Raw genomic sequence first — 27,699 nt, forward strand, 5'->3', positions numbered from 1 at the left:
GATTTACTGATTTGTAGCCCAACTGAGCACAACATGTCAAAAAGTGTTTGCAAAAGATGGGCATTAATGGTTCATTGTAGCCTACGATTACTTCAAACTATGTAGAAATTTCAGGTTTAGGCATGTTGCATGTCTCAGCTTTGTACTTAAATTGTAATTCACAACCTACAATTTATCCCTTTCTGTCTGCTAAATCTTGTTCAACATAAAAAAGTGCAAATTAACATAAATCCGAAGATTACTGGACCTGATGACAACTCACACAACCGAGCCACTTTGCTTCTCTACAACTGCCACTTAAATTTTTTAAACCAATAGAAATGCTTTTGAAAATAACCTCTTTTCCAAAAGAGGCACTTTAGCTTTTAAACCAATCATTTAACACGGTAAAAAATGTTGTCCTGCTCTGGCTTCTAAACTAACTCCAATTTTTGTTAGGCACAATCCAGAAATTAACTGTAAATATTCATTCATTAACTGTAACCACTTACACATAGAAATTGAAACCATTCACGCTCACATTCACACCTACGACCAATTTAAAGTCACCAATTAACTTAATTTGCATGTTGTTGGACTATGGGAGGAACTCGGGAAAAAAACCCACACTGCACCACCAGCCATCCACCTATGAATTATCTATAATTTAAAATAAATGTTTGTAAACACACAGCCGGAGAAAGTGAACATAAAAGCCAACCCCAGATTCACTCATGTGTGGTGTTTTGCCTCGCAATATTTGTGTTTTTCAGAGCTGTGTCTCTTGGATGCCTGCTGCTTTGGGTAGGGCACCTGGTCGCTACCTTTTTATACAGCCCCAACTTCACTCAAGTGAAAATAAGAAAATACAGGCAGAGGACAAAGTCTCTGCAGAACGTCACACCGCCACCCATTTCTAGTGGGTCATCAGCGACTGAGAGGGATTACTTCAGTATGAGTCTATACATTTTTTAAAGGAAAATCCTGCACAGTATGTCTTAAGTATCACAGGTGTTCAATTCCACCAAATGCTGCAGCAGAGTCAACTCGTGTGCATCAATTCCCTTCTGACCCATTCAGGTTCAGCCAAGGCCACTGTGACACCGTGGAGAACTTCATGGTACGTAAATACTAAGTGACCCCCTCGGGGCAGATACACATGGTGTTAAAGTGTGGCCCAGCACACAGCAACAGGGCCAACAGAGGACTCCTGTATTCTGTTGGACCGTCATAAAAACCTCGCACAGCGCAGTGAAAATCATACTTTGTTGCATAATAGCATTGGGACAAATCTCCCCAACCATCTGTCGTGGCAAACTGTGACGCCGCCATCCCTGGAGTTAAAAGTCACACCTTTTGAGCTGTCACAGCACCAGAGTACAGCCGGTGGTGATTTTCAATTTCATTATTTCTTCATTAGAAGTCTGATTACTGACCTGGATAAAATGTTGATGAAAGGAAACTTTTGGGTGCAGCAGTATGTTCATATTGATATAAAGAAAGTCTATATGGCTGAAGAGGGAGACATGTAAAAAAATATTGTTTTTCAGCTTCAAGGGGAAATTTATGGAAATGAGAGACTAGTTGTAAATTGTAAATGCAAATGTGCAGCACAAGTTGTTTTGTTTATGATAGCTGCAAACTAATAGAGTTCCCATCAGCTTCAGCTCCTCTTTGTGTCTGTGTGACCAGCAAATGACAGATTCCTACAACGTAAGGCAAATGAGATTCAAAAGTTTACAATAACCAATAAAACAATAAAAAAAACAGACTTAACTAAACTGTCATCACTTACTTTGGGTGAGGGAGAATTTTGCCCAAATATTTATTGACACACAAAGCAGGCTTTTTTGGTGACATTAAGTAAGAGTCATTTTTTCAAAAAGTTACCAATTATTGTGAAACTTCACAATGCGGCATCAGAAAAAAAACTTCTGAATGTCTTAGCATTTTTAACACTTTTAAAGGACTGACATAAGACATTTTTATACCAATTAAGACTTAGTTTCTAGATTAAAAAATTAATACATTTTAAGGCTTTTTAAGGATCTGTGGGAACCCTGTAAACTAAGATTGTGATCATGATAAACATTACACCTGCTTAACATCAGCATGTTAGCATTGTCACTGTGTGCACGTTAGTATGCTGCTGTCAGCCTTTGATTAAACACGGCCTCACACATTTTCTTTGTCTGGGATAGTGAAGGCTTGACCTGCTCTACTCTCAAACTGACTGCCTAAATACTTGTTGCCCTCACTGGTTAGGGTGGTTCGGTTTATGCAAGAGGAGTAAGACTGATTATCTTGGGGAGCCAATCAGAGGCAGAGTACGGCAGAGTAGGGCGGGTCATGCCTTCACCATCCTAGGAAAGATACATTTGGCTGCAGCCTCAATGAGCGGCTGTAAACTCTTAGATTCATTATGTTATCTAGTTTTGTTGAATTATTTTCCATTTTACTATTTTTGTTGAGAGCAATTGCCTTTCTCTTGTTTTGCCTAATTGTGTAATTATGAATGCACCAAAATAAATTTAAATTTATGTAAAATGACAATACAACTGTGGGAATGAGAATTGAATCGACTCTGAACAACTGAAAATGCAATAAACTGCAAGCTGCTTTTAATAGCCACTACAGTGCTCATCTGGGGTTTGCTCTCCCACTCCGTCACCTCCATAAACAGTCAAACTTAAGCTGTAATACTGGCTTTGTCTTCCCCAATGGGACCCTGCATCTTTCCTTCCATTTTGTTCTTTCTGCTTCACTTTCTTTTAACCAACCAAGAATTCAGAGTGCGTGAGAATGAGGGTGTGCAGAGAAAAAGAGAGCGGGAATAAGTGCTGCAGTACTTTTTGCTCTGAGGTCATTGAATACTCCACCGAGTGAGGTCAGTTGTTCATGATGGCGGGAAAAAGGGGCGAAAAAGGAAAAGAGAAAGAGCAGCGTTTTAAGAGCTGATGTTTTAAGCTGTAATGGCTGTTGAAGGGGGGAAAAAAAAGGAGTGACCTACAGCAGAGCAGGAAGTCGCATGATGTTATTCCAGAGAAGAGACAGAAGTGACTTCACAGGGTTCAGACAGAACTCTGAGAGTCATGTTTATACAACGTGTTGTAGGGGGATTGTAGAAGAGTTAAGAGGTGAAGGATGAACCAATGCGGGTTCTCAGAGGACCACTTCCTGACAGTGACTGTACCCTTCTTGAAATATGATCTCACGACATTAGCCAACGACTGCTTAACAGTGTCTGTCGCTCAGTCTGGCTCTTTATCCACCCGGAGCCCCAGTTAGTTCTGATGTCGGCATGGATAAGCATGTCAGCTCAGCTGGCAGTGATTTTCAAGCATGGGATTTAGGGATTTGGGGGGGGGGGATCTTGGCGGGAGGGGCGGGGGTGGGGGTCGACCATCTCTCTTCCTCCCCTCCTTCCCTCTCAACACATCCTGAACAAACAGGCCCGGGCCCCTGCCCAGGCCTCAACCCGCTCCATCAGTCGGACCTGAGGGAGAAACATTCCTCCATCCCGGAAAAGAGGAGTCACATCTACAGGAGTTCTGGGAATAGAAGATGGCTAATGAAGTGCAGGCTGGAGCTACGAAGGAAGAGAGCTGCAGCGTGGAACTAACATAACTCCCAAACCAAGTCAAAGGGAAGTCTACAAACTGCTCAGCGCTCACATGTTTTTCCAATCAACTCCTAATTTGTGCTTTGAGATGCTCTTTTCTGTATAGGAATGCGTAATTGAATTCCCCATCAAATATGGGACTTAAAAGTCATAGGAATGAGCATTATACTAAATATTTATAGAAAAATCTTTCCACATGCAATGTGTTCAGGCACAACAGTAATCTGACTACTCCTCATAAACCTGTTTAGACTTTCTTTTGTCTATTAAAAATAAAAATCAATTCTACTTTAAGGTGTTTTTAGTCTTCTTAAGTCTGTATTTTATGTCTTTGGCTTTACTTTTATCATGCAGCTCTTATGAAGTTCTGCTCTTGAAATGTGCTATATGAATAAACTTAGTCCTCACCTCTAATTTCAGGAACATTGATGTGAAAATCCAGTTAAAGGATCAAGAGTAACAGTTGAAACAGCAGCATTTTTTTGCCAAAAAACAAGTACAACAGATTCTCTATACACATACCAATAATAGGATTTGCATGTGGCGAAAAAACCTCAAGTTGGTTAGAGGGACAGAATGAAAAATTTGCATTTTTTCCTCTTTTGTTTTGATTGTTTTGGTGTGAGTTGCCAAATGATTGGGATATCAGCTGTAGAGATGTCTGCCTTCTCTCCAGTATAATGGAACTAGATGGCACTTAGCTTATGGTGCTGAGAGTGCCAAAAATTTAAATTATTGAAATTGAAATATCGAAATACTGAAAAATTTAAAAATTAAAAAACTCAACAGCAATGTCTCTTTTCAGAAATCATGACCCGGTTACTCAAGATAATCAACAGGCCTTGTTGTGAGCAGTTTCATGTTTTTTTGGCACTTTGAGCACCACAACCTAAATTGATAAAAAAAACAGCACAGGTAAAGGGTATTTTTGATTTCAGGTAAACCGTCCCTTTAAGTTACCTTGAGTATGTTAGAAAGCAATGCTGCCGCATGAACACATTACACCATCTTATATTGGCAGTATTCAATTGCAATACCAACATGGTTGCTAAGGAAGTGTAATCTGCTTGCTGAGGCTTATTTTTGTTGGTAATGCACAAACGGCAGATGGTGATGGAAATCGGATTCCTTCACAGGGGGCTTAAGATAAAATATGTGTAATAACACTTGAGAAACACGTAAATGTCTCTCCTGCCTTTAAGTGACAATTCTCTTTCTATGTGTGTGAATATAAACATAGTCAGAGAACTGATGCCTTTCAATCAAATGACATATCAAACTTCTGTCCTCCACATGCTCTGACAACATGCGCTCTGAACACGACAAAAGCAGATGTTTTCCTTCTCTCTTTTCATAGCAGCTCAGAGAGCTCATAAATACAGATGCACACAGCAGCCTTCACAACACAGATGTGAGGGAATAGATTCTGCAGGTAAAAGTTTAGGAGACCACACAGTGACAAGTTAATGAAGATCGGCATTAAAAGGTAAACCTGCCAGTAAACATTGAGGTATATCAGTAATTTCAGCATCAATATGGATGATTTTGTCGGCTATAACTAGACAATGAGGAGCAGGTTAGGGATTTGTCGTTTGATACAGCTGCAAACAGCAGAGCAGCACTGGCCAGCAGACTGACGGTATCACTCTTGAGAGTTTGCAGCAGACGGTATAAAGTCGACTGGAGCCTCATAAGACTCGTGGCTCATAGCTACTGTAAGCTGTGTACTTCAGTTTGACAGTTTTAAGATCTGGGCGTCTCTGCAAATAAAAAACTGTCATCTGGCGTCTAATCTTCTTTCATCGGCTTCCATCTGCATGAAAAACTTACTAGCTTTTCCCTAATTATTAACATGTAACACTTTAAATAGGAAAGTAATGAGTGAGCACTGAGGTATTTCATGGGAACTTTGGTATTTTTAAAAGTGTTTTCCCATGTTTTTGTGTTCAAGTGACTAATGGAGACAACAATTTTTGAAATTGGTTCAGTATTGAGAGAGACTGCAGCAGCCTAGCGAGTAAAACAGGCTGCAATGTAACCACTAATAGCAATAGTACATCATCAATTTAGGTCAATTTAAAGTTGTTGTTTTTTTGCCACTGACGGGCTCAGATTGTTATCAAAAATGTCTGACAAGATTATGAAAAAGACCTGACAGAGAAATTAAACATTTTTTCCTTCTCTTTCATTATTCTGTTTGTTATTCTGACCAAGTCTCGCTCAAGGAGAAGTCTCGTTCTGAAGTCTCGTGAGAAGTGAATTGTTACCGGGAAAACAACAGTGGAAATGTTAGTGAGAGTTGGAGGAAAAAGTGAGTTTGTATTGTTGGAGTACAGAAAGCATATCTTAGTGTTAATTAAAAGATTTTCAATGTCATGGGTGAATATATAGTTGATTACAACAATTTGGAAAGATCTGCAAGATTTCAGAAGGAGATTTCTAATTGAGCGAAACTCAGGTTACACACTCTCACAAACAGACTGAATCACCAAAGGTAAAGAAAAATGTTTAGTTTCTCAGTCGGGATCTTTTTTGGTAACACTGTCAGACACTTATAGTAACACTTTGAGCCTGTCAGTGGCAAAGACAAGCACTTTGAGTGGACATAAATTGAAGGAGCACAATTGCTCGTGGGGATTATATGGATTACACTCCCCCTGTTTTGCCACAGTGGCTGCAGCAATCTCTCTCAATACAGGAGCAAATAAAAAACGGATGTCTTCATTATGCAGCTTTCATATGGATTCAGGCAGACAAAACAGAGCTTTATGACAGCATGGGAAAAACAAACAGTCTGACAGAACGGCAGGACCGTAAAACAAAATATCACCACACTGCAGTGGTAATGTTGCATTGTTCACAATGAATGAAGAAAAATATATGAAATTGTTTTGTGTTCATCATTTTATGTAGTGATTTTAGCCATGTCTAATAATTATCCATATTAAAATTAAAATATTTCTGTCAAAATTTAGAATTTGGTATATAGGAAACTCCAACACAAAACTTTGTTTATAGGTCTTTAGCAAATGTTTTATCAAAACTGAACATTTCAACATCAAATACAGGAAGTTCCCTGCAACTTTTTTATTAAGTAAAGTGAAAATCTAAATAAAAAATAAATTAATAAAAATAGCTCCCTGAAAGTAAAAGTTCCTCCCATGCTGACACTTTCTCTGCATGTATTGCAGTCTGCATTCCCCGGTGCTGGTTGAGTGTAATATGCACACCTTTTTAATGAACAGTTTTCCTTGAGAACTCTGATCACAGTCTATTGAGGATGATTAGCAGTTGCATTTTGATCAATAAGTGAAGGACACCAGATTTTAATAAAATAAAGCTTGCTGATTATTCAATTGTGTGATTTTTCAAGATGCCCTAAAATAAAAGCTTCATTATCACAGCACAGAAGCAGCAAATTAAAACACACTCCACTGCAAGAGTGTTGAGCAGCTTGGTGATTTGTTGATGCCGTCAACGTACTTGTCAGTTAAAGTAATCAGAAATCAATACTATTCCCCCGTTAGCTGCTGGGCTTCATTCTGTCTGAATGAAGGCGTCCCTCCTCCTCCCTCCTGTCAAGACTCAAACACAACAACAGAGCTGCTGTCATTATCTTTCAGTAATGAATAATTAAACTTCCACACACACTACACTCAGCACCTGCCCTTGAAGAACCAGCTATGAGAAAGCACACAGTCATGGCCAGCGAACGGAAGGGCCACGACACACCACAGGAATGCCCTTCAGCCGAGGAGCAGAGGAGCAGAGGAGCAGAGGAGCAGAGGAGGAGGAGGGGGCTCAATCCGACTCACAGACGTATTCTGTACAGTAAGACTAAACACTCCACAATAGCTTAGGTGACTCAGAGAGGGGACATGATCTGTTTTCCACTGTGAGGGAGTCAAAATTGAAATGGCAGACCCCACTTTAAAATTCATGATCTTCGTGACTGAGCTTGAAGCTTCACATTACTCCTGTCATCTCCAGGCGTGGATTGTGTGAGAGCACAAAAGAAGCAGGTTAAATTCAGCATGTGATCCCAGCTCTTTTTAAACAAATGCACACGCACTGTATTCACACGCTGTTTATTAACCAAAGCTCTTTTAGGTTCTTGCAGCTTGGTGTAACCTCATCCAATGACAAAACACACACACACACACACACACACATGCACACCCCCCCACCCACCCACACACACTAAAACAAACACACATTTTGCACTCTCCTATTACTCTTACCAGCCATTCAGCTCCAGTTCCAGCAGCGACTGGGTCTTCTCTGAATTACACTGCAAACACCACATGCTGGCCGGCACTCACAAGACGATTTAATCCAAACATTAACAGTCCCCCATTACTGCCTCAAAGGTTTCTCCACAGACAGACACATCTCAGAACTGCCATCTGCTATAGCTTGTAGCTGCCTACTTCTCGCTCCCATTTCTCTGCCATGTGAAAGCAGCTCCCTATGGATGGTAGGCGTACATGGTCAGTGCTAAGTGCCAGTCTGTAATCTCTGACAGACAAACGGAGCTCTTTCTTTTTCTCTTTCTTCCTCTCTGTCCTCGGTGCGCCGGGCTGGTAGGAGTATAAGGGGGGCGGAGGCTGGGAGACAGGGGAGGTTTTTTTTTTTTTTTTTTGCCAGGCCCTGAGCAGTATGGAAGGGGGTGGGGTGCAGGGGAAAGGGGTGTGTGTGAGTGTGGTAGCTCTGTAGCTGGCTAGAAAGAAAGAGACGGGGATGAAATACCTCCTGCACAACACTAATCACATATTTGAAGGGGCACACAAATGACCCTGGAGCAAGAGACGTGGAATGAAAATTCATGTTTGCCAGGCATGTTATCAGGGAATATGAAAACATATTAAAAGAGACAGTGAGGGTTGGGAATGAGAGATAAAGCAAGGCGCTAAAAGCAGAAAGAGTAAGAAGAGGAAAATGAGTGACAGCTTGATGCAGTGAGGTGCACAATAGTAGATAAGTAGCAACAGGATGGAATGGAAAAACAGGTAAAGGGACAAAGTATGAGGAGACGGTGGCATAAAGACAGGAGATAAGCGTTGGAGGGTTTGCGAGTGTTTGAATGTCACAGGTACCTTTTGTTAGCTTTTATTTCAGGGAATGAAGAGGACTTTGTGGGCTGAGATGGCAAATACAAGAGCACCTCTATTAATAGAGCCTTTCAGGGTGGAGAAGTGACTGTTATGATGTGCACTAAGAAAAGAGCCGAGGAGGATTTGGTCTTTCCGCTGCAGAAAATAACGTAGACTAGAAGTTGTCCACCTCTAGTCTTTCTATTTTCAACATACTTTAAATCAGCACTGTTGTATAATACGGATAAGTCAAACTCCTGAAATGCCACCCATATTGCACCATAAGGTGCATTTATATGGACCCAGATATCAATATCCCCAAAAAAATTCTCATGTCTTAACCACTGCACCAGAGAGGAGACCGGTCTGATCGGAAGGAATTTTCCATTGAGGTTAAAAGGGGTGGTTCAAAACTAAATCATTCAATTGGAAAATATTAGCGGCGCATAAACCAGGGGTGTCCAAAGTTTTCTGAATGAGGGTCAGATTGGATAATGTGAAAATACCTGAGGCCAGCTGCTTCTTGCATCAAATGGGTTATTAAAATAAAAAAAATCAAAAATGCAAATTGTTTCAGTGAAAATGTACTGAAACTTTCAACCACTCTTGAAAGCAACAGCCATCATCGTCGACTTCTTTGCTGTGTCTATGTCTGCTACCTTGCAGGAAATGTCTACTGTTAGGTAACTGTTTGTTAGTTTGTTTGTTTGTTTGCCGTCTGTTCATGAAAACACATTAGTTCTGCCTGCGTAGTTCCAACTCGATGCATGTCTATAAACTATGTGATAGTGCAGCTATTATGAGGTGAAGGGAAAAAGTGCAAAGGGACCTTGCTTGATAAACCAATATTGTGCGGAGGGCCACAGAGTATATTTTGAAAGTCAAGTCGAGGGCTGTTTAAAATTGGTCCGCGGGCGACGTTTGGCCCCCAGGCCTGACTTCAGGCATGCCTGCAGTAAACTCTAAATCTGATTATTTCTCTCAGTTTGGAATAAATATATTCTTTCTATGCATGTTTGCCCCATGTTTGAGCAACATTAGGTGACATAGTGTGTCACACATGACAAGCCACAGCAGCTGTGTCTATTTACCTCCCTCTGCTGCTTTTGACAGAGAATTGTTCATAAATTCACAATATTTATACATGTTCTAATGTCAATGCTCTGACTAAAGGTTGCTCTGAGAGCTGCTGTGGCTCAGGAGGTAGAGCAGGTCATCTACTAATCAGAAGATTGACAGTAAGATCCCCGCCTACTGCAGTATTCAGGTCGAAGTATCCTGGGAAAAGAATGAATGTTGAATGTGACATGTAGTGTGAAAGCCCTTTGAGTGATCGGAAGACTAGCAAGGAACAATATAAATGCAGGTCCATTTACTAATAAAATGACCCTTTGATTTTTAAACAAAACCTTATGTAACGCTGATGCTATAGTCTGGATTTTGGAGTCACTGATCATAACAGTTGTTTATTGCTAACATTACAAATGGCCCACATGAGACATTGAGGGAACATTGGTAAACTGTAACGTAGTTATATTCTGCAGGTATTTAAGGGACATCTGTAATTTGTAGCTACAGAAATTAACTTGGGTTACATTTACGTCACTTTCTAATGAATTGTATTGCAAAACCACTTCCCTTCCTATACTTTATGTATTGAATAAACAGAATTTTCTCAATAAGGTTGTAAAAAACAAACAAAAAACTTATATTTCAAGCTTCACAGCAGGCAGAACTACTTTGCACAAGACAAAAAAGTTATATCCTGATTTAAAAAGTATTTCACCAATATAAAGAAGGCTCTCACATAAACATGGCCGTCTGTGCAATAGAAAGACGCAAATACTGTTGAAATTGGTGCTACATGACCAGAGAATATCTGCTACACACATTATTTTGATACAAAGCTGGTTGAAAATCGGCGAAACATATTTAAATGCTTTCAGGCATGTAAACACGTACACATCCAACAGTAACGTTGGAATCTCTCTAATCAGAATTAATTCAATCAAACTGAAGAAGTATTGTCTCTGTAACTGCAGATGTTGTCGCAAATCAGGCCAGGACTTCCGCCCAGCTTCACACTCGCAGCAGACCCCGAACTGACAGTGTCTCGTCTCTGGACTTCACAGTGTTGTTGAGACAGACCAGTGACTTATCACCCCTCTGAGAGAAGGGGGTTGGGGTAAACTGCCCCCAAGTCAAAGGTATTTTCTTCCTTAATGACAGCAGGCACAGGAAACAGAGGAGAATGGCTCCCACATGGAGCCAGTTTACAGGGACACCAATCATTTACATACACACACACACACACACACACACACACACACACACACACAAGTCTCAGGAGGGAGATGTTGATGTCCTCTAATTACAGCCTGCACCCTGAAAATGATCACCTTCTCTGGACTGTTTTCATCCGAGACATCAAACGAAAGATGCCCAACGAGAGACAAAGCAAAGCTAAAAAGGAAAAAGTAGGCACATCTTAAAATGTGTTACGGATCACAGCTGGGATTTATGCGCAGACTTACTTGCTATGTGTGACTCAGGCAGAATGATTATGTGCAGAAAGGCAGACAGACAGTTACGGGCCAGCCGATCTATTTCAGTTTGAGACCTTGGCCTTGTACTCTGGTGACTACAGCTGCTAATGCCTCGAGGAGCTGCAGATACTTGACTCAACTTACAGATCTCACCCATCACGCAATCTCACCGCTCATTCCAAAAATCGATTTATTCCCGAGTGCCGGTAAACAAAACAAATAAGACACAGGAGCAAAACCCATTTAGGAACGTCCCTTTTAATAAAACTGGCACCCTCATTACTCCATAATTTTGTTATCACCCAAGAGGCGCAGACGGAGGCAGACATTTAGATTTTGAAATACGTGCATGATATTAGATATCAGCACCAGTGCAGGCTTTGTTTTGCTGGCAGACCACAGGGAGAGGCTAACTAGAGTTTATTTGTTTGGTAATGAGATATGGAGTAATATCACAGTCTCATTTCGGCCAGGCATGTGATGGTTATAAGCCCCAAGCCTGTCATGATTGTTTCAGCATGAGGCTCAAGGGCAGCATCAGTTTAAGCATTCAGGAGAGCTCGGCTGAAATGATCTAATTAGACAAATTCCAGGTAAAGCTAAGCTGTAAAAGTTTGCACCAACTTTGGGACACTTGGTAAGCCTGTGTGATTCTCTCTGTCTGCCTGTCTCTGCGTCTCTCTCCTCCTCCTCCTCTAGTGTTTCGCTGCAGTCTAGCCGGCCTGTCTGGTGAAGGCCCACTCCATCTCCAGAGTCCCGGCTGCACGGCTCTGCTCCAGCATGATGTCATTGAGAATTCCAAGCAGAGGCCCACTCTCTGCTCATAAAACGGCATTTCTTCAACTCAGTACATATGGTCTCTCTGCGTTTCAGCTCCTACTCTATCATCCAACCCCCGTTCAGCTCCACTGCCCTCCCTTCTTTTCCTCTTCCTTCTTGTTTCAGTGTAAGGAAAGTTAGATACATTACACTTGGGATGAGGCCAAAGAGGCACCAGCGGGTCAAACGCTGTTTATCAGGTGCATTCCCACAGATGGAGCACCTGAATACTATCAGGAGGATAAAAAAAATGTTCCTATTGCAAAGAGGCTGAAAAAAGACAGAGCAGAGGGAAAAGACAGCAAAGGAAACGGCAGGGGAAAGTGATAGCTTCCTGGAAACTTGGTCACAAGACTTTTGGCGCTGCGTGCTCCATCTACATGACATCATGTACCGTTTCTTATTATCTGCTTTTGCTGGATGCTGAGCGACGGAGACCTGCGCTGAGAAACGGAAAATAAAAATGAAAACTCAGCCCTCGCCTGGTCTGGAAACAATTAGAACAGGCTGATGTCATAGTTTGATACAACAGCATACTAAATGAGATGTAGTGGCTCGGGATAGATTTGTGAACACAGAGCACTTTGTATTGCAGGAAAATAGAAACACATTTTCCCTATGATTTCTCAGGAACAAAGAATTTTTGTGTATTAGACGGATCTGGCAGCAGATGTATAAATAGAGCTGAAACGAGAGTAATTAAAGGATATGCTGCCTGTACTCATCACATCCTGGCAGCAAAGCTGGAGCAGATGTGTTGCCCGTGGGATCCTGTGGGAATGATCAAAGATCATCAGTGGCAAGTGATGTCTGAGAGGCTTTTCTCTTTTCTCCTCTTCATACATCATGTTTCTGTTTCTGTTTGTCCAGACAATGCTGAACTGCAGGAGACGACTTCTGGGATTTGTTTTGCGGCATCAAAACATTATTTCGAGGCAACAAAATGTGTCTTTACACAAGTGCGTACAGCTCTGTGTATCTTTTCCCCACAACTGGGACTGTGTGGTGAACCTCAGGTCAGGATTGAAGCCTTGTGAACTCGGTCTTTAAAGGAATAGTTTGATTTTTTGGGAAATACCCTTATTTGCTTCCTCCCTGAGAATTAGATGAGAACATATCAGTCTCACATTTGTACTCTAAAAAAAAGGCTCCTTTATTTTTTCTTGTCTTGTTTAAGGATTTTTCCTGAGGGGACAAGGGGGAGGGATCTATTCTTTATTTATTAATGACTTAACAATGTACAACCGTGGCGTGTCACTGTTTTCAATTTTGAAAAATAAAGTAGAGAAAAACATACAAGGCAACAGTCAGGAGATGGTTAGCTCAGGTTGGAATAAAAATTTGGATTTCTGGTCTCACTTTCAGCTTGTCAAATACCTTCCCTTGGTCAGTTGCCCGCGACTTCAGAAACACACCGAGGAACCCTTTAGCAGTGCAAAGAGATGCATTGTACAATTGCCGTAGTATTAAGAGCGAGAAAATCTGCATTGAGTGGGTGGAAGTGGAGGTGGATGGTTCAAACAATCACCGGACTTTCACCAGGAGACCGCTGTTTGTGTCTCTTGTGAATTTTAAGAAAATGTTACTGTGCTAGTAAGGCTATGTTCAGCATACTTTGCTAGTCACGTATGATTTTACATCAGTTTACATGTTTACTTACTTTTTCAGAGGGGTTATTTTCTCAAACCTAATTATGCTGCCTAAACATGGCACAAAGGCACAATGCATGTTATAAGCATAAATTGACAATCATACAAGTTTTGGGGCCACTGACCAAGCGCCAGTTTTGAACAGTTTGCAGGGAGAACTGGCCAAGAGGTCAATGTCCAAAACAGGGCTTCGACATGAGAAATATGATTTTATTCTTGAAAAACATCAGTTTTGTTACTATGTTAAAACCTGGGTAACACAGGCAATGCACTAGTAACTAAATATTGTAAACAATGCCCAGCTCTACAAACAGCCGTGTTAAAATGGCCCCTGGGCAGCTCACACACAGAAAGAAGGGTTTTCTCCTCAGTTTATTCTGGGTGGAGCTTTTGCTTGTTCCCTCAGTGTTTGCGTGGGTTTCTTCTGGTTTCCTCTCACATACCAAAGACATATGCAAGTCAGGTGGGGTGGAGACTCAAAATTGCCCAAAAATATGAATGTGGGCATCCAGGGACTTGTCCTGGGCATTTCTCTGCCATCCTCAAAATGACTGAGTGGGTGAATAAAATGACACCCTTACGATGGGAACCCAGCAAACCTTTACTTAACAACTCAACCACATTTTTGTGTACTCGTTTCTGTAGAAAAATAAATAAATACATTTCAGGGCGCTATGGCAAATACAGGACTCTGAAAGCTATACTTCTCTTGATTGCATGCATATGCTATCTCTCTCTCTCTCTTTCTCTCTGGCTCTCTATAAATGGCAGATAGAGGTTGTGCATTGTGTACTGTGGCCATTATTAGAAGCGGGCCCCGTTTGTCCATTTACAATATTTTTCCTTTCAGTTCACTCCATTACCAGATTCCATATTTCTCTGGCGCTCTCCTCTATAGCCCCACCCCAGCACAGAAACACACTACAGCACTATTCTCCCCTGCTAAAAATAGACCCATGTGAGGTGACACACTCTGGTAAACACTCTGTGAGGGAGACGAACAATGCTGCGAAGAACGAGAGGAAAATACACATTAACACGAGCATGACCGCCTGATTTCATCTCATTATCTGTTCCTTTGTGGCAGATCGATGTGCAGCGCTTCTCAATGACATTGAAATTTTGAGGTCAGATGGAAAACAGAACAAGACTTAGACTGGTGTCTCCAGTGGTTAGTGCTCAGAGCAGCCCTGACTGTAAATGTGACAAAAGCCGCAGCGTGTAAAAATACCCAAGGTGGTCATGATGGATACAGGAGCGTGATACCGCAGTCAAGACCGACAGCACAGGCCTGACATGATGAGACCTATTCCACTGTGGGCTCTCAGAGTGACAGTGCCACCCGCTGGTTAAAAATGATACTACATGATCCCTTGAAGACATATTTATCCATGCATGGGGCCAGAAATGTGGCTGTGATGTCATTTTGGAGGTCAGACGTGCTTGTCATGGTTGCAAGTCAGGAGGGTGGCTGCGTTATTCAAAGGCACCAGGACGTAAAGAGACCAGCTTTAACTGGTTGAGATGTTGGCGGGGATATGTAGGTGGGAGGTGCAATAATCTATTTGAAGCAGCGGCAGACTCACACCTGTCTCAAGTCACACAGAAAGTCCCGTGATTTAACACGCACTATGTGTGGCACAGCAAAGATGATCGTCATCATGTCTACATCATTCAAAATTGTAAAAAATTACCTAGAAACTACAGAAAAAACTTTTTTATACTAATACTGTATAATTTTCATTAAAGGCAATCCCTTGTATGTACTTTAAATGGAAATACATATCATATTGTACAGTAAGAATCCAGATGTAGCTTGCTCTGCAGAGTTATTTTATGTTTTTCATTCGTTTTTATTGCCATTTTGTTTTTAATTTTTGTTTTCAATTTAGTTCCATGGGGGATATTTGTCAGGCGCAAGATTTAATAAGTTCAGAATTATTAATAATGAATTTCAAAGGTATTATGATGCAAACACAACACCTTGTAGGGGAAATTGAGTCACAGTCATGTGGATGTCCATGTCTCAATAAACATATGCACTAAGGCCTCCTAATGCTTATTGTGTTGACAAATTTGACGGAAATAGACAAAGCTTAAAAGTGAAGACATTTTTATTTCATTTCAGTTGTGTAAATACACAATATCCTTTCAGTTAGTTTGCCTTTTTAAAGTCTAGCTTTTATTTTTATTTCAGATAAACATCTTGTTTGTAGGATCTAGTGGCATCTAGCTGTAGGGGTTACACTTTGCAACCAACTGAAAAGCTTCCCTTTTGGTAGCCAATGTCAAAATCTAAAAAACCCCACAAAAACATGAATGCCCCTATCTAGAGCCATTGTTCGATTTGTACCTTCTGGGCTACTGTAGAAACAACATGGTAGACTCTGTTGAGGAGGACCTGCTCTGTACATAAAGAAATATCAGCAACTCATTCTAAGCGAACAAAACACAACAGCTGTTAGTTTTAGTGTTATTATAATATTTTCATTTTGAGATTAGTTTTACTTAATAATACTAACATTAGCAGTTTAAGCAGTGGTACATTAACGTGTGCACTTTGTGCAAACCTTTTTTGTATAATCATTGAATATATGAAATAAATGCGCAAATTTTAGACTAGAAATCTACTATAGAAAAAAAAAATCAGATGTCTCCCTTAATTTTCATATGTTTTAGAGCACCACAACTGTCATAAAGTATCTGCCTCACAGCCTTACAGCACCACGGTGGCCAATCAATCATCGGATAGACTCATGATTTGTAAAACATCAGCCAAACACTCTTAAAATCACGTCTCTCTGCTGTCCTGAATCCAGAACTGATTTCCAGGGACCATCCATCAGAATAATCCTGGAGAATTAAAAAACACATCTATCCCTCGATAGAAACCAGACGTGTTCCCAAAATAATTATCCATGTGAGTGTGTGTGTTTGCACGTGCATGCGTGTGCATCTGTTTATGCGCCTGGGAAAGCAATCAATTTGAAGCCGTGAGCTAAATGACATCATTGAACAGGGTAAATTGACTGGAGGGCTTACAACGATAATAATTGCTGTTTCAATCTGATTCCATTCATTGCCGCCCGCATCAGTGATCAGATAAATAGCTGATGATCCTGAAGATGTTGTGTTGCTCAATCACTCAAATCACTCACAAGATTTCATTAACAGTCAAGCGTGAAATGGTGTTATGGTTTAGAGCTGATTGTAGTATAAATATGTTTCGAGTAGGCAAACAGACATGTTAATTGCACAGAAAGTTTTGAACTGATGTCTTAAATTAGTGATTCAACATCAACTATATGGATGCACACACGTCTATACAATAACACCACATCCTGCTACAGAATATGCTGACGCCAATAAGGGATTAACATGGAAGAAAAACAGATGAAGGGAGGAAACACAGATTCAACAACATCTACATTCCTACAATACTCAGACTGCGATGGCTTACATTCCTCCACCACTCACCTCTCCTCACACAGCTGTCTAATCACTTTAGCACAGTTTGCCTCGTTCTGTTTTCCTTCAGCCCAGGACTCCAGTCACTTGCCGCTGTGCTCTGCCGCCCTTCCCTGGCAAAGCCAACTGTGCCTCCGTGGCATCCGAAGCCCACGGCAGAAACACTACGGCTATTGAGCCCCGAGGAGCACCTCCCGGCTCGGCTGTTTGCACTGGCACTGGCCATTGTTTGTGTTGGCACTTTGTATAAAGGCAGCCTTTCTCATGTCTGTTCCATCACGCCTTTCCAGGCTTTGATTAGGGAAAACACAGTCACTAAACCACAGGGGCTACCCTGTAGTGATGGCCACAACACGTGTCAACATGTCAGACTCTGACAAATAGCATTTGCTCTTTTTTTGTTTGGTAATAATTCAGAGCCTCATAAAGAATTTCACACTTTCAGATTCTGCTCCACTTGGAAGAAAGAGTATAAAAGATATTTCATTTTTATGGTCCTCATTAGGCTGACAGTGATAGAATCATTAAGGAAACATAATGTTATTTTAGGAGAAAGGTCCCCAAAACTGGAGGACTGAATACTGATGTGGGGAAGTGAAAGCACTTATGAGTATTAAACACTGCTAAGTCACCTGAAGATATAATGTTCACATCATAAATTTCAACAAGGAAATGCAAGTGGTGCCACAGAGGAGCTATTAAAATAAAGCTCATTTCAAGCTGCTGTGATTCAAGTCATGTAATCAGCTGAAACATGAAAGTTAAAATAAAAGAAATAAGACTACAAAGGTTTAAGGGAAACATTTACCCAACACCAAAATTACATATTTTTCCTCTTACTTGTAAAGCTTTTTTATCAGTTTGGATTGTTTTGGTGCGAGTTGCCGAGTGTTTGAGATATGACCCGCAGAGATATCTGACTTTTCTCCAATATAATGAAACTAAATGGCATTTGGCTTGTGGTGCTCAATGCGCCAAAAAAATACCAAAACTCAACAACAACGTCTCTTTCCATGAATCATGACCCAGTTAGTCAAGATTATCCACAGACCTTGTTGTGAGCAGTTTCATGTAGGAACTATTTTCTTTCTGCCAGACTACACCCACCGATCGTATCACAGTGCAGAGGAAAGCGTGCATCAACTCATGGACGAGAGACTCATGAGGGCGAGATAAAGACATTAAGGGCGTCCTCCTCGGCTGAGCTGTAATGTTAGTTGGTTCAGTATTGCGAGGTGAGCTCGCAGTAGATGTACACTTTCTTCTGCACAGTGATTCGGTTGGTGAGTGAAGTTTGGCAAATAGAAAAAAGGTCCTCCTGCTCGCAGCAAGGTTTGTGGATTATCTTGAGTAACCTGGTCATGATTTCTGGAAAAAGACATTACTGATGAGTTTTTCAAAGGGTTTTTTCTTTTTTCTTTTGGCGTGTTGGGCACTACAAGCCCAGGGCCATCTACTTCCATTATACTGGAGAGAAGGAAGAAAGGCAGACATCTCTACAACTGATAGTACCAACACTTATCAACTCACACCTAAAGCAATCTAGATTGATAAATGGAACTACAGGCAAGAGGAAAAATATGTATTTTGGGATATAGGGCGAACTGTCACTTTAAACAACTTGAAATATTTCTTGCAGCATCAACAAGCACATCTTGTTAAGATTTGCTGTTTCAAGTAAGAACGTTTTTTTCCATTATTTTTTTAGTCCCTAAGAGACAAGAGCTCTGACCAATAATGAAACTGCTGCATCAGGATTTGTCAGAGGAAATCCTGAACCTTTTTTCCCTTCAAAACTCTGCACATCCAAGCAGAAAACAACCTCCTCTTCAAACCAAGTCATCAAAGAACGAACATGAGAAAAATCTGCATCAGTTTACATGTGATGAGAACTTCCCCGAGCCGCACTGAAAACTCGATCATTTGTATTTAAATATTAATTGAAAGCCACAGCTGAAGGCACCCCAACAATGAAAGCAGAATTAAAAAAGAAATAATTAATGAGTCTCATCTCACTTGCTGAAGTCTTCACCCGACATGCACGTCAAAGTACTGCAAGATTGAAAATGAGCCAAAAGCTGTGTTTCAAAATTAAAAAAAAAAAAAGAATTACATTATGGTCAGTTTTTCAGAGTTGCACAGACAACCGCGAAGCAATCAATCAGCAAACAATGGCACTGAGATAACACAGTCATCCTAGATCCACGCTGCCTTTTCTCAGGAATGTAAAAAAGGAAGCTGAGGAAACCTTTTGTACAGGTCACGAGACTGCTGAGAAATGGATTCATGTTGACATATTCCAGTGGAACAAGATATCCTGAGTGTGCAAGTTCCATTCATACCAAGTTTCCACAAGACCTGGTGGGTGCAAGTCAGCAGATCTTACATTTCAACATTCAGGCGCGTTGGGTAGGACATGAAGACTGGCTCTGCAGAGCGATAAAGACATTCGGAGAATAACAAGCAGACTGAAATTCATGATAACAACCCCTTGAGGAAGGGTTACACCGCGCCATGTTTATTGTTTCATTTCTCTCAATGCCTCCCATAACCCCCGCTTGTGACAGTGCCAAGGCATTTACAAGAAGCAAGGGTTACACAGAGGCATATGGATTAATCCACCATCTCTGTGACAAACTACCTGACAGCCGCTAATGTCGTTTGGCTTCCACTTATATCACACAAGCAAAGCTTATTGGACGGTCGGTGTCTAAAGCACATTGGAACTCAATAACGACACAATGGGCGAGCTAGAGATGAGCCAGTATCATACGTACATCAACATTAGCACAAAGCGAGTCTGAATTTTTTTAAAAAAGGACAAATTTATGTCATTACAGAGGAATATCTGAAACGGAAGGTAAATCTGTTGCCTTGGCTTTATCCTTGGAGGTTTGATGAACGCTCCATAAAGCTTACTGTTTTATTGACTGGAAGCACAGTCCAGGTCTCTGCAGGCTGCAGGGCACATCGATCTGTAGCCCCTCAATTACTTATTAGAGGCCCCCGTCCCGGCTGTCGGAGCCCACAGGATAACAAACTGGTCCTTGCTGCAGCTGTGCATTGATACAAACTGTAGTCATATGGAGATATGTTAGTTTTAACAGAAGTGATTAAGAAGCAAAGCTTTAAACACTGGTACTTTTCCACTGAAGCATGACTTATTCTTGGTTTTCCATGAGACACACTTCCAAAATAAACGGGTTTGGACACGGATGTGGAAATTTCAGAGGGCAGAGAGGATGTTTCTCTACCTCCCATTTTCTGGGATCTCACAAATTTGTCTGAGAAATCAAGGGCGTGGCCAGGAGGTTGATGTATTTTAACTTATTAGTTTGGGGCTCTTCAGGTTAAATAAGGACTTTCTTTTAATCAACTGATCTTCCTAACAGCTTCGGGTGTCAATCGAAAGCAGGAGGCTGTATCACCAGAGAGTCATTCTCACACCCACATCGTAATCTATGACTGACGTAAAAATCAACACAGGCCATATGAGAATGTTTTCTCTTTTGGTGGAGTCCATTTCCTGAAGCTGCTCTTACAGTAAAGCTACAATATGAATTGCTTGGTCTTCGGATTTTTTCATTTTCATACACTGGCTTGGCCGAATATCTTTTGTGGAAAAAGGAGTATTTCGTCTATGAGAAAGACCAGTCTGGTCTTCCTCAGATTGTGAGTTGCTGATCTTCATCCCACATCTGCGAGTTTGAGCTCACATTTTACTCAGGGTGATCTGATATATGAAAAGGGTTAAGCTCATACCACTATAAGGATATTGATATTATCGGATATTAATCAATGGCAAAATCTGCCCGAAGCTTGCATCTAACTAGCTATGTGAAAGACAAGGATGTAAGGTAGGCCTTGATGCTGATAGCTGGTACTATTTTGAGGCCAATTACAACGGGTGAAATTGTTTCTCTTATTCAAATTAGCAAACAGGTCACAAAATATTCAGCCATTCGACTCAATAGCATACACAACACGTCATTTATCTTACAATTAACTGGGTATTTGCCAATCTTTAATCTTTTCCACTGTGTTTATCAGTTAGTCATCAGCTTTGTATGTCTGTTGTTAAATGATGGGGAGACGGCATGCTATGGGTTTTTTGGGAGTTTTTTTCACTGAGAAAAGCTGCTGCCTGCAGCTGGAAACGGTGCTGATGAGAGAAAAGGCCATAAATGCATGAGCTAAAAGATGCTGAAAAGCTCTGTAGAGCTGGGGGGAACTGGTGATAATTATCTGTGGATTCATCACTTCAAGTGACTCCTTTCACACTGTCGTAGTTATCTGATCCACTGTTAAAGCTTTAGTTGGTGACTTTTATTTAAAAAAAAATGTAAAAAGAGATGGAAAATAATTTTTAAAAATCAGATTTCTCTATATATTCTTTTGCCTTGTAGCACTTCTAATGACCTTACCACATGTGGATGAAAACTGTCAGTCAGAGCTGAGGAGTCTCTAATGCAGCTGTCAATCATGTCACTCAGTGCTCATGAACTGTCAGACTACTCAGCCTGATCAAATATTAATCCAGATTCTGTTACTGCATTGCCAATTTCTTGCCTGAAAAGTTTTCAGAAACACTTTTTAGTGTATTGATCAGACCTGCCTATTTTGCCTGCAGTTCACGAGTGGTGATTCACGTGACTAAGAGCTACATTTAAGCCTCCTTGGCTCTGATTGGCTGTCTTCAGTGCGCTGTGGTTGATTTTAGCAAATGCCATTAGAGGTAGCACCAACAGAGGGGAGGACATGATATTTTCACAGACTATCTGTCTCACGCTTCTTTCAAAATACTGGACAGTTGCAGCAAATATAACAAAAAGTTATTTTCATAAGTTATCAACTGTAGCTTTAATATAAGATTATCGATTATGGCATCTTGAAGTTATTTATGTCTTTCATTGCTTACAGAATCGACAACTATATTACCTAAATAGATTTGATAAGCGTATTGGTTCAAGATTCTGTAAAACGATATGAAAAACCCTTATGCTACCTGGTAGCTATTCGTCAGGGACCTCCCTGTCCCTACATCAGCGTTCCAGTTACACTTCTGCCCCAGCTGTTAAAGTACTCCACTGTGTATAAGGTCAATTGCCTCACTTAAACCTTTAACCAGCAAATTGTAAAGCACCCTACAAAGACGCTGCAGTGAAAGCTGGAAGGAGAAGCAGGGACGTGGTGAGTCAGCAACACAGTAACATTTTGAAACCAACCCTGATAACAGGATGAGCTCCTTTTCCTTGTATAATCTGTCCATGTTTGGATCTGAGCACTAAAAGCTCAGACATCCTCACTGCTTTGAGTTGTTCACAGGAGGGCCGGTGTGAGTGTGACAGGTTTACCTTATTGTCTGCTTGCACTCCTGTTTGAGCACCTAAACATCTGCTCAGCATAAGGTTAAGAAGCTTGCCCCTCAGCATCCTGTATAAGCAGCTTTGAGACCTTATTTTAGCTGTTGCAGAGGTGGACACGATACAGAATAATGAGCAGCATAACAGGAATAGCCAGTTCGACGCTTTTTTTGCGATTACTTTGCATTAATGATGAAACACAGAGGAATTCTGTGTAATAAAAAGCTTTTTGAAATCCATAGCTGCTGCACTGTGCCTCATAATCCCAGAGGGGAAATCTTTCTTTTATTTGTTGTACCACAAAACATAACTCAGCAACGTCCTGCACCAGGACAACCAGGACAACCAGGTGACAACGCATGTGACATGATGGAGCGTGAACAGAGAAAGAGGAGACGGGGGAGGTGTTAGAGGTGGACTGAGGGAAGGACGGAGGGGAAGGGGTGAGTTACACACGATGCAGAGAGCAAAGAGAAACCAGCAAGCATGCATTGAGTACAGTGCAGCTCTGTATTCTCACATCCTCATTCTCACATTCAGCATGAATGATGAAGGGGAAGCCGTCTCACGCTCTGTGCATCTAATAGGCTTTAATGATGGCCTCTCAGAGCCATTCTGTTAACATGTCTAATGAGAGCAGGTCGGTGCACACAAGCTCTCCATGAACAATTGGGGAAAACAGATCACCAGAGTTCCTGCTATAGGTTTTATTGAAAAGATGTCAACAGGATGCTTGACATGAGCAGGACAATCAGCAGGAATGTGCTGTGAGTCAGAGAGATGCTGGGCAGTTCAGAGGCACTTAAATGAGAGAGGAGCTGAGAGCTACAGTGTAAAAAGGTTTGCACATATTTGCTTAAGTGCAGCTTGATAAAGATGTACTTTGACTATAAATAAGAGGCACAAATAAACACAAACAACTCGCCCTCCCTCCTGGCACTGCGCATCAGTGTGAGTGTGACATCAGACTAGAGAGCAGCGGCGTTGGCACCCCAGTGTACGACCACTGGTGGCTGTGTGTTACATACTTTACATACAAATCTATCCTTTTATTCTCATTTCAGGATCAGAATTGCAAAATTATTATTGGCAAGTAGGTTTTCATTCATAACATACAATAAGCAGATTAAGAAAAATAAAATTAAGGTAAAGGACTGCAACACTCAAGAACTTAATCATAGAATAGAAAAATGTACAGTAAAAATTGTAAATCTCTCACATAGGGCTGCAGCTAATTGTTTTTTGCTTGACAAATCTGTTGATTGTTTTTCAGATGAACTGAGAATTTGTTAAGTCTGATGACATAACTTGCTATATCTGTCCAAATGCTTAAAAGCAAAAGGGTATTCGATTTACAATGATCTAAAACAGAGAAACACTTGAGAGGCTGGAAACAAAAGAATGTTTTTTTTTGTTGTTGAATGTATTTTTGTTGATAAATGATGTAAACAATTATCAAAATTGTTGGCTATTCATTTCCTGCCCAATATGCAGAGAAAATCAAACATCACTATCATTGTTACCAAATACCCCAATACCGATTTTACAACAGCATTTAGGGTTGACTGTTTCACAAAATATTTACAGAGTGAGATTTTTGACAAATAATCATCAGTTATGTGGACATAATGACTGAGTGAGTAAAGGTGAATAAAAGAACTGCTATAGCAGTCTAATTTCAGACAAATACATCACTGTAATGCACCCTTTAAAAACAGGAAAAGTCTCAATATTACAATATTGAAAATAAAACACAATCTCTAGCCTCATATCACGATATTGGCCCAGTCCTACACTCATGCACACACACCAGCTCACCGCCTGCAGTGTCTGACAATGTAAACAGCTGCTGTCTCCGTTACAGATCCTATATGAACCTGCTCTTCACAGCCAGACGGATCACACACACCCCTCCAGAGTTGAGCCCACCTACCTGCACACATCTGTCTCCGGGTTGGCCCGTACGGTATGAAACAAAATCCGGGGCTCTGGTGACAAATTGCTACTGAAAGGTAAGGTGACCGTGCTTTCTGGGAAGCTAGGCTGTCTCTGTCAGGCACAGGAGACTAGGAACCTCCATCTGACTGATTTACTCTCCACTAATCAGCACATTCCCCTAAACGTCAATGAAAAGAGGAGGTTCTCCTCACACACACACACACACACACACACACGGACACACACGAGCACACACACAGAGCACCCTCCCCCTGCCTCGCTCATCAGCTGTGTCCCTCACAGCCTCACTCTTTCTTTGAATTTCTCTCTTTCTTTCATTAGTCTATCTCTCTGTTTTTCCAACATCAGCTATCCTCTCATTCTCACCCCCAGCATGCCTCTCTGCTGGTCTGTGGTCATTTATTCAGCTGCTGTGTCGATGTCTACGGTTCAGTGGGGACACGTCCAGACCCTGTGTGTTGCAGCTCTGCAAGGTCACCGATTGTTTTTTCTTTTTTTCTCCCCTCCCTCTTCAGGACACATGGTGTTGCCAAAGGGGAAATCTGAGCTCTCAACCAGAACACATCCTCAGACAGCCCGAGCACAGTCAAAATGTAGTTAGATAACAGGTCATTTAACAACCTCTTATTGTCTGAGGAAAAATCAGAAAATAATTTAGATTACCAAACATAAAGGTTTGAGTTTGAGAATCAGAAACAGGTGAGCAAACATTTCCAGTAACTATATATCCTTCTTATTTAGGAAAAAGTGTAGGATAGGCATTTAAGCAACCCTGGTCTCCTAGAAATTATGTCTGTATGTTTTTAAGCGGCTTAGTTACATTGTTTTGGCAACGTAAGCGCTACCTGGATTTATTTTCAGGGACGTTCTTTCAGATAACACAAAACTACATATTTGTACTGCACAGGTGCACATCCTGACAATAAACTAGGTGCTGGCATGAGACGCATGAGACAAAAAAACTTTGTGTGTGTGTGTTTTGCTTAGTACATTATTATCATAATTGGGTCACTGTTTTTTTCCACACTATGTGTAAAGTTGTTTCATATGTTTCTGTCTAAGATGCATATATTATGTATTAATGGCAGGGACCAGGTGACCTATAGGTGACCTGGCCTAGGTATTTGAAGGTGCGTCTGCATTATATTTGGTTTGATGAAGAGTGTGACGCTCGAAACATCAACTCAGTGCAGGACCTTGACACCAGAGCTGTAGGTTTACATCCAGACTCCCAGTTTTTGGCAACAATGCACTTTGGTTAGGGTTAGGGAAAGATTGTGATTTCACTTGAATCTTAATTAAATGTACTAAAAAATAATGCTGAAGTATCTACGACTGGATACTGTGACGCAGAATCGCCTATTTTGGCGGAGAACAACTGAACAATTTTCTGATACGTTCAGTCTCAACATTTTTGCAACTTATCAGATAAGTTAATTAGCAACATTTCCTCGTGATAATACAAATTATAATTGCTCTGTATTATGTTTCCTTCAAAATGTAAAATAGTTGTATATGAACCTAACTTCTAGGAGACACAGCTGTTGTGAGAGAGCAGACACTCTATCTAAAAGTAACACTGTCTTTCCTCTGCTCTTGTATCCTGTTCAGGCCAGTTCTGACCAGTCGAAAACATGTCAGTACTCATAAGACAAAAACAGCACAGATTCTCAGAGATGAACACACATTTGGCAGTGTGGCTTTGTTGCTTTACACGTTTTGCAAGAATAACTCAGGACAGAAATCACACGGTTTCTGAGTAATTCTACTTAAGAAATACTTTTACTCCCCTGTAAAAGCATAATTATATCAGAACTGTTATTTAGTAAACCTTGGCAGTCAATCTCAATAGCATCTATCTGGGAGAAAAGCCAGAGAAACAGGCTACAAGGCTGCAGCAGCCTCTGTGGGACTCCAGACGAGGCAAGATCTCCCATCTGCCTTAATTTGTCTCCTCTCCACTCACGATAGCGCACAGAGGAATTCAGGACCGCTTGTTTATTTGACTTAAAAAATCTCCCATTGTTTAATAGCTTAGCTCTCATGCCCTTGACTAACTCACAGCAGCACACCCTAATCAATTGACTGTGTGGCCATTAACAGGCAGGCAACTCTGTGTGCTTCTTCATGAAAAATGCTGTCAAAGCAACAACACACTCAGAGGGAGAGTCACATATTAGGCGACTGTCCTGAAGTGTCTCTACCAACAGATGGTGCTAGTGCACAGTCAACGCCGTGCCTGACTTGAGGTTTAGGGATATATGACTGATCAAAAGACTCCCCCTAGTCTTTATCAAGAGGGGGCAAGGAACAAGTTAATGTAAAGTAGAGCAGCAGTGGGAGGGTTTTAAAAACGGGAGAAAATGTGCAGGGAAAAAGGAGTCAGAGCAATGGCTGCAGATAGTGAGGGAGAGGAACTTCATGCTGTGGTTCCCGAGGGAGCTCATTTGAGCTGTAGGCGGACATGTTCGGCTCTGTATGAGGAGACAGGTTTTATCTCTTTGTCTCATTTGTCAGAGCTGACTCTTCAATTCCAGCCTTGAGTGGCCCTTATTTTGAAAGGAAATGTCTCCAGTCTGGGTAAAAAGCCCGGAGACCTACAGTGAGTTAAAAACACGCTTTCTTTCTCACTGTGATTCTATTACTAGTAATAATAATGATACTGATAATTATCAACAATTAACCTCCTGTGCACCGGTGATTCATTATCTGTGGTCAGATTAACTGCAGTCCAAAGAAATGAAATCAATACAGACAGACGATATCTGTACGGTATGAATGAACCCCAGTGAATGATGTCACTGAGAAAAAAACCTGTGACTATGGGAACCTGAGTGATACACATATTAGACGTGTCTCTGTGGACGCTGCCTCATAGATTGAAAGGAAGATTTATCACAATTGCATGCACGTGCACAGATCTCTGAGGCCAGTTGTCAAGGCAACAGCTAAGGCTGACAGAAAAAAAAACTGCACTGTCCATCTCGTTAGGATATATAGACGTCTGTGTACGTGCAAAAACACAGGCCTGCATTTACACACAGCTCAGAGCAATTAGTCCAATCAGGATAAACATTTAACTTTAATGACTGTTTACCAGCCGCGGCCCCAGCCTCCCTGACAGCACGGTTATTTCACTCTCGTGCAGGGACGTGTGCTAATTTCACAAGTCATGGGCCCATGCAATGCATGCAGAAAAAA

General features: G+C 41.1%; 1 protein-coding gene across 7 annotated transcripts in view; it reads right to left on the reverse strand.

Moving 5' to 3' along the window:
* The window catches only part of iqsec1a (IQ motif and Sec7 domain ArfGEF 1a), a 116,835-nt gene that overhangs the window by 19,758 nt on the left and 69,378 nt on the right, over nucleotides 1–27,699 (reverse strand). The window contains exon 1 of one of the 7 annotated variants that reach the window (XM_042492366.2): nucleotides 7,843–8,163. The exons of the other annotated variants lie outside the window; for them this stretch is intronic. Coding sequence (XP_042348300.1) covers nucleotides 7,843–7,907 — 65 coding nt within the window. The 5' untranslated portion in view covers nucleotides 7,908–8,163. Of the gene's footprint in view, nucleotides 1–7,842; nucleotides 8,164–27,699 lie in introns of those variants that run through there. 7 annotated transcript variants of the gene reach the window in all.

Source organism: Plectropomus leopardus, chromosome 9 (genome assembly GCF_026936395.1).
Source record: "Plectropomus leopardus strain MGB_pleo_1.0 chromosome 9, ASM2693639v1, whole genome shotgun sequence".
In the NCBI taxonomy this organism is placed as follows: domain Eukaryota; kingdom Metazoa; phylum Chordata; class Actinopteri; order Perciformes; family Serranidae; genus Plectropomus; species Plectropomus leopardus.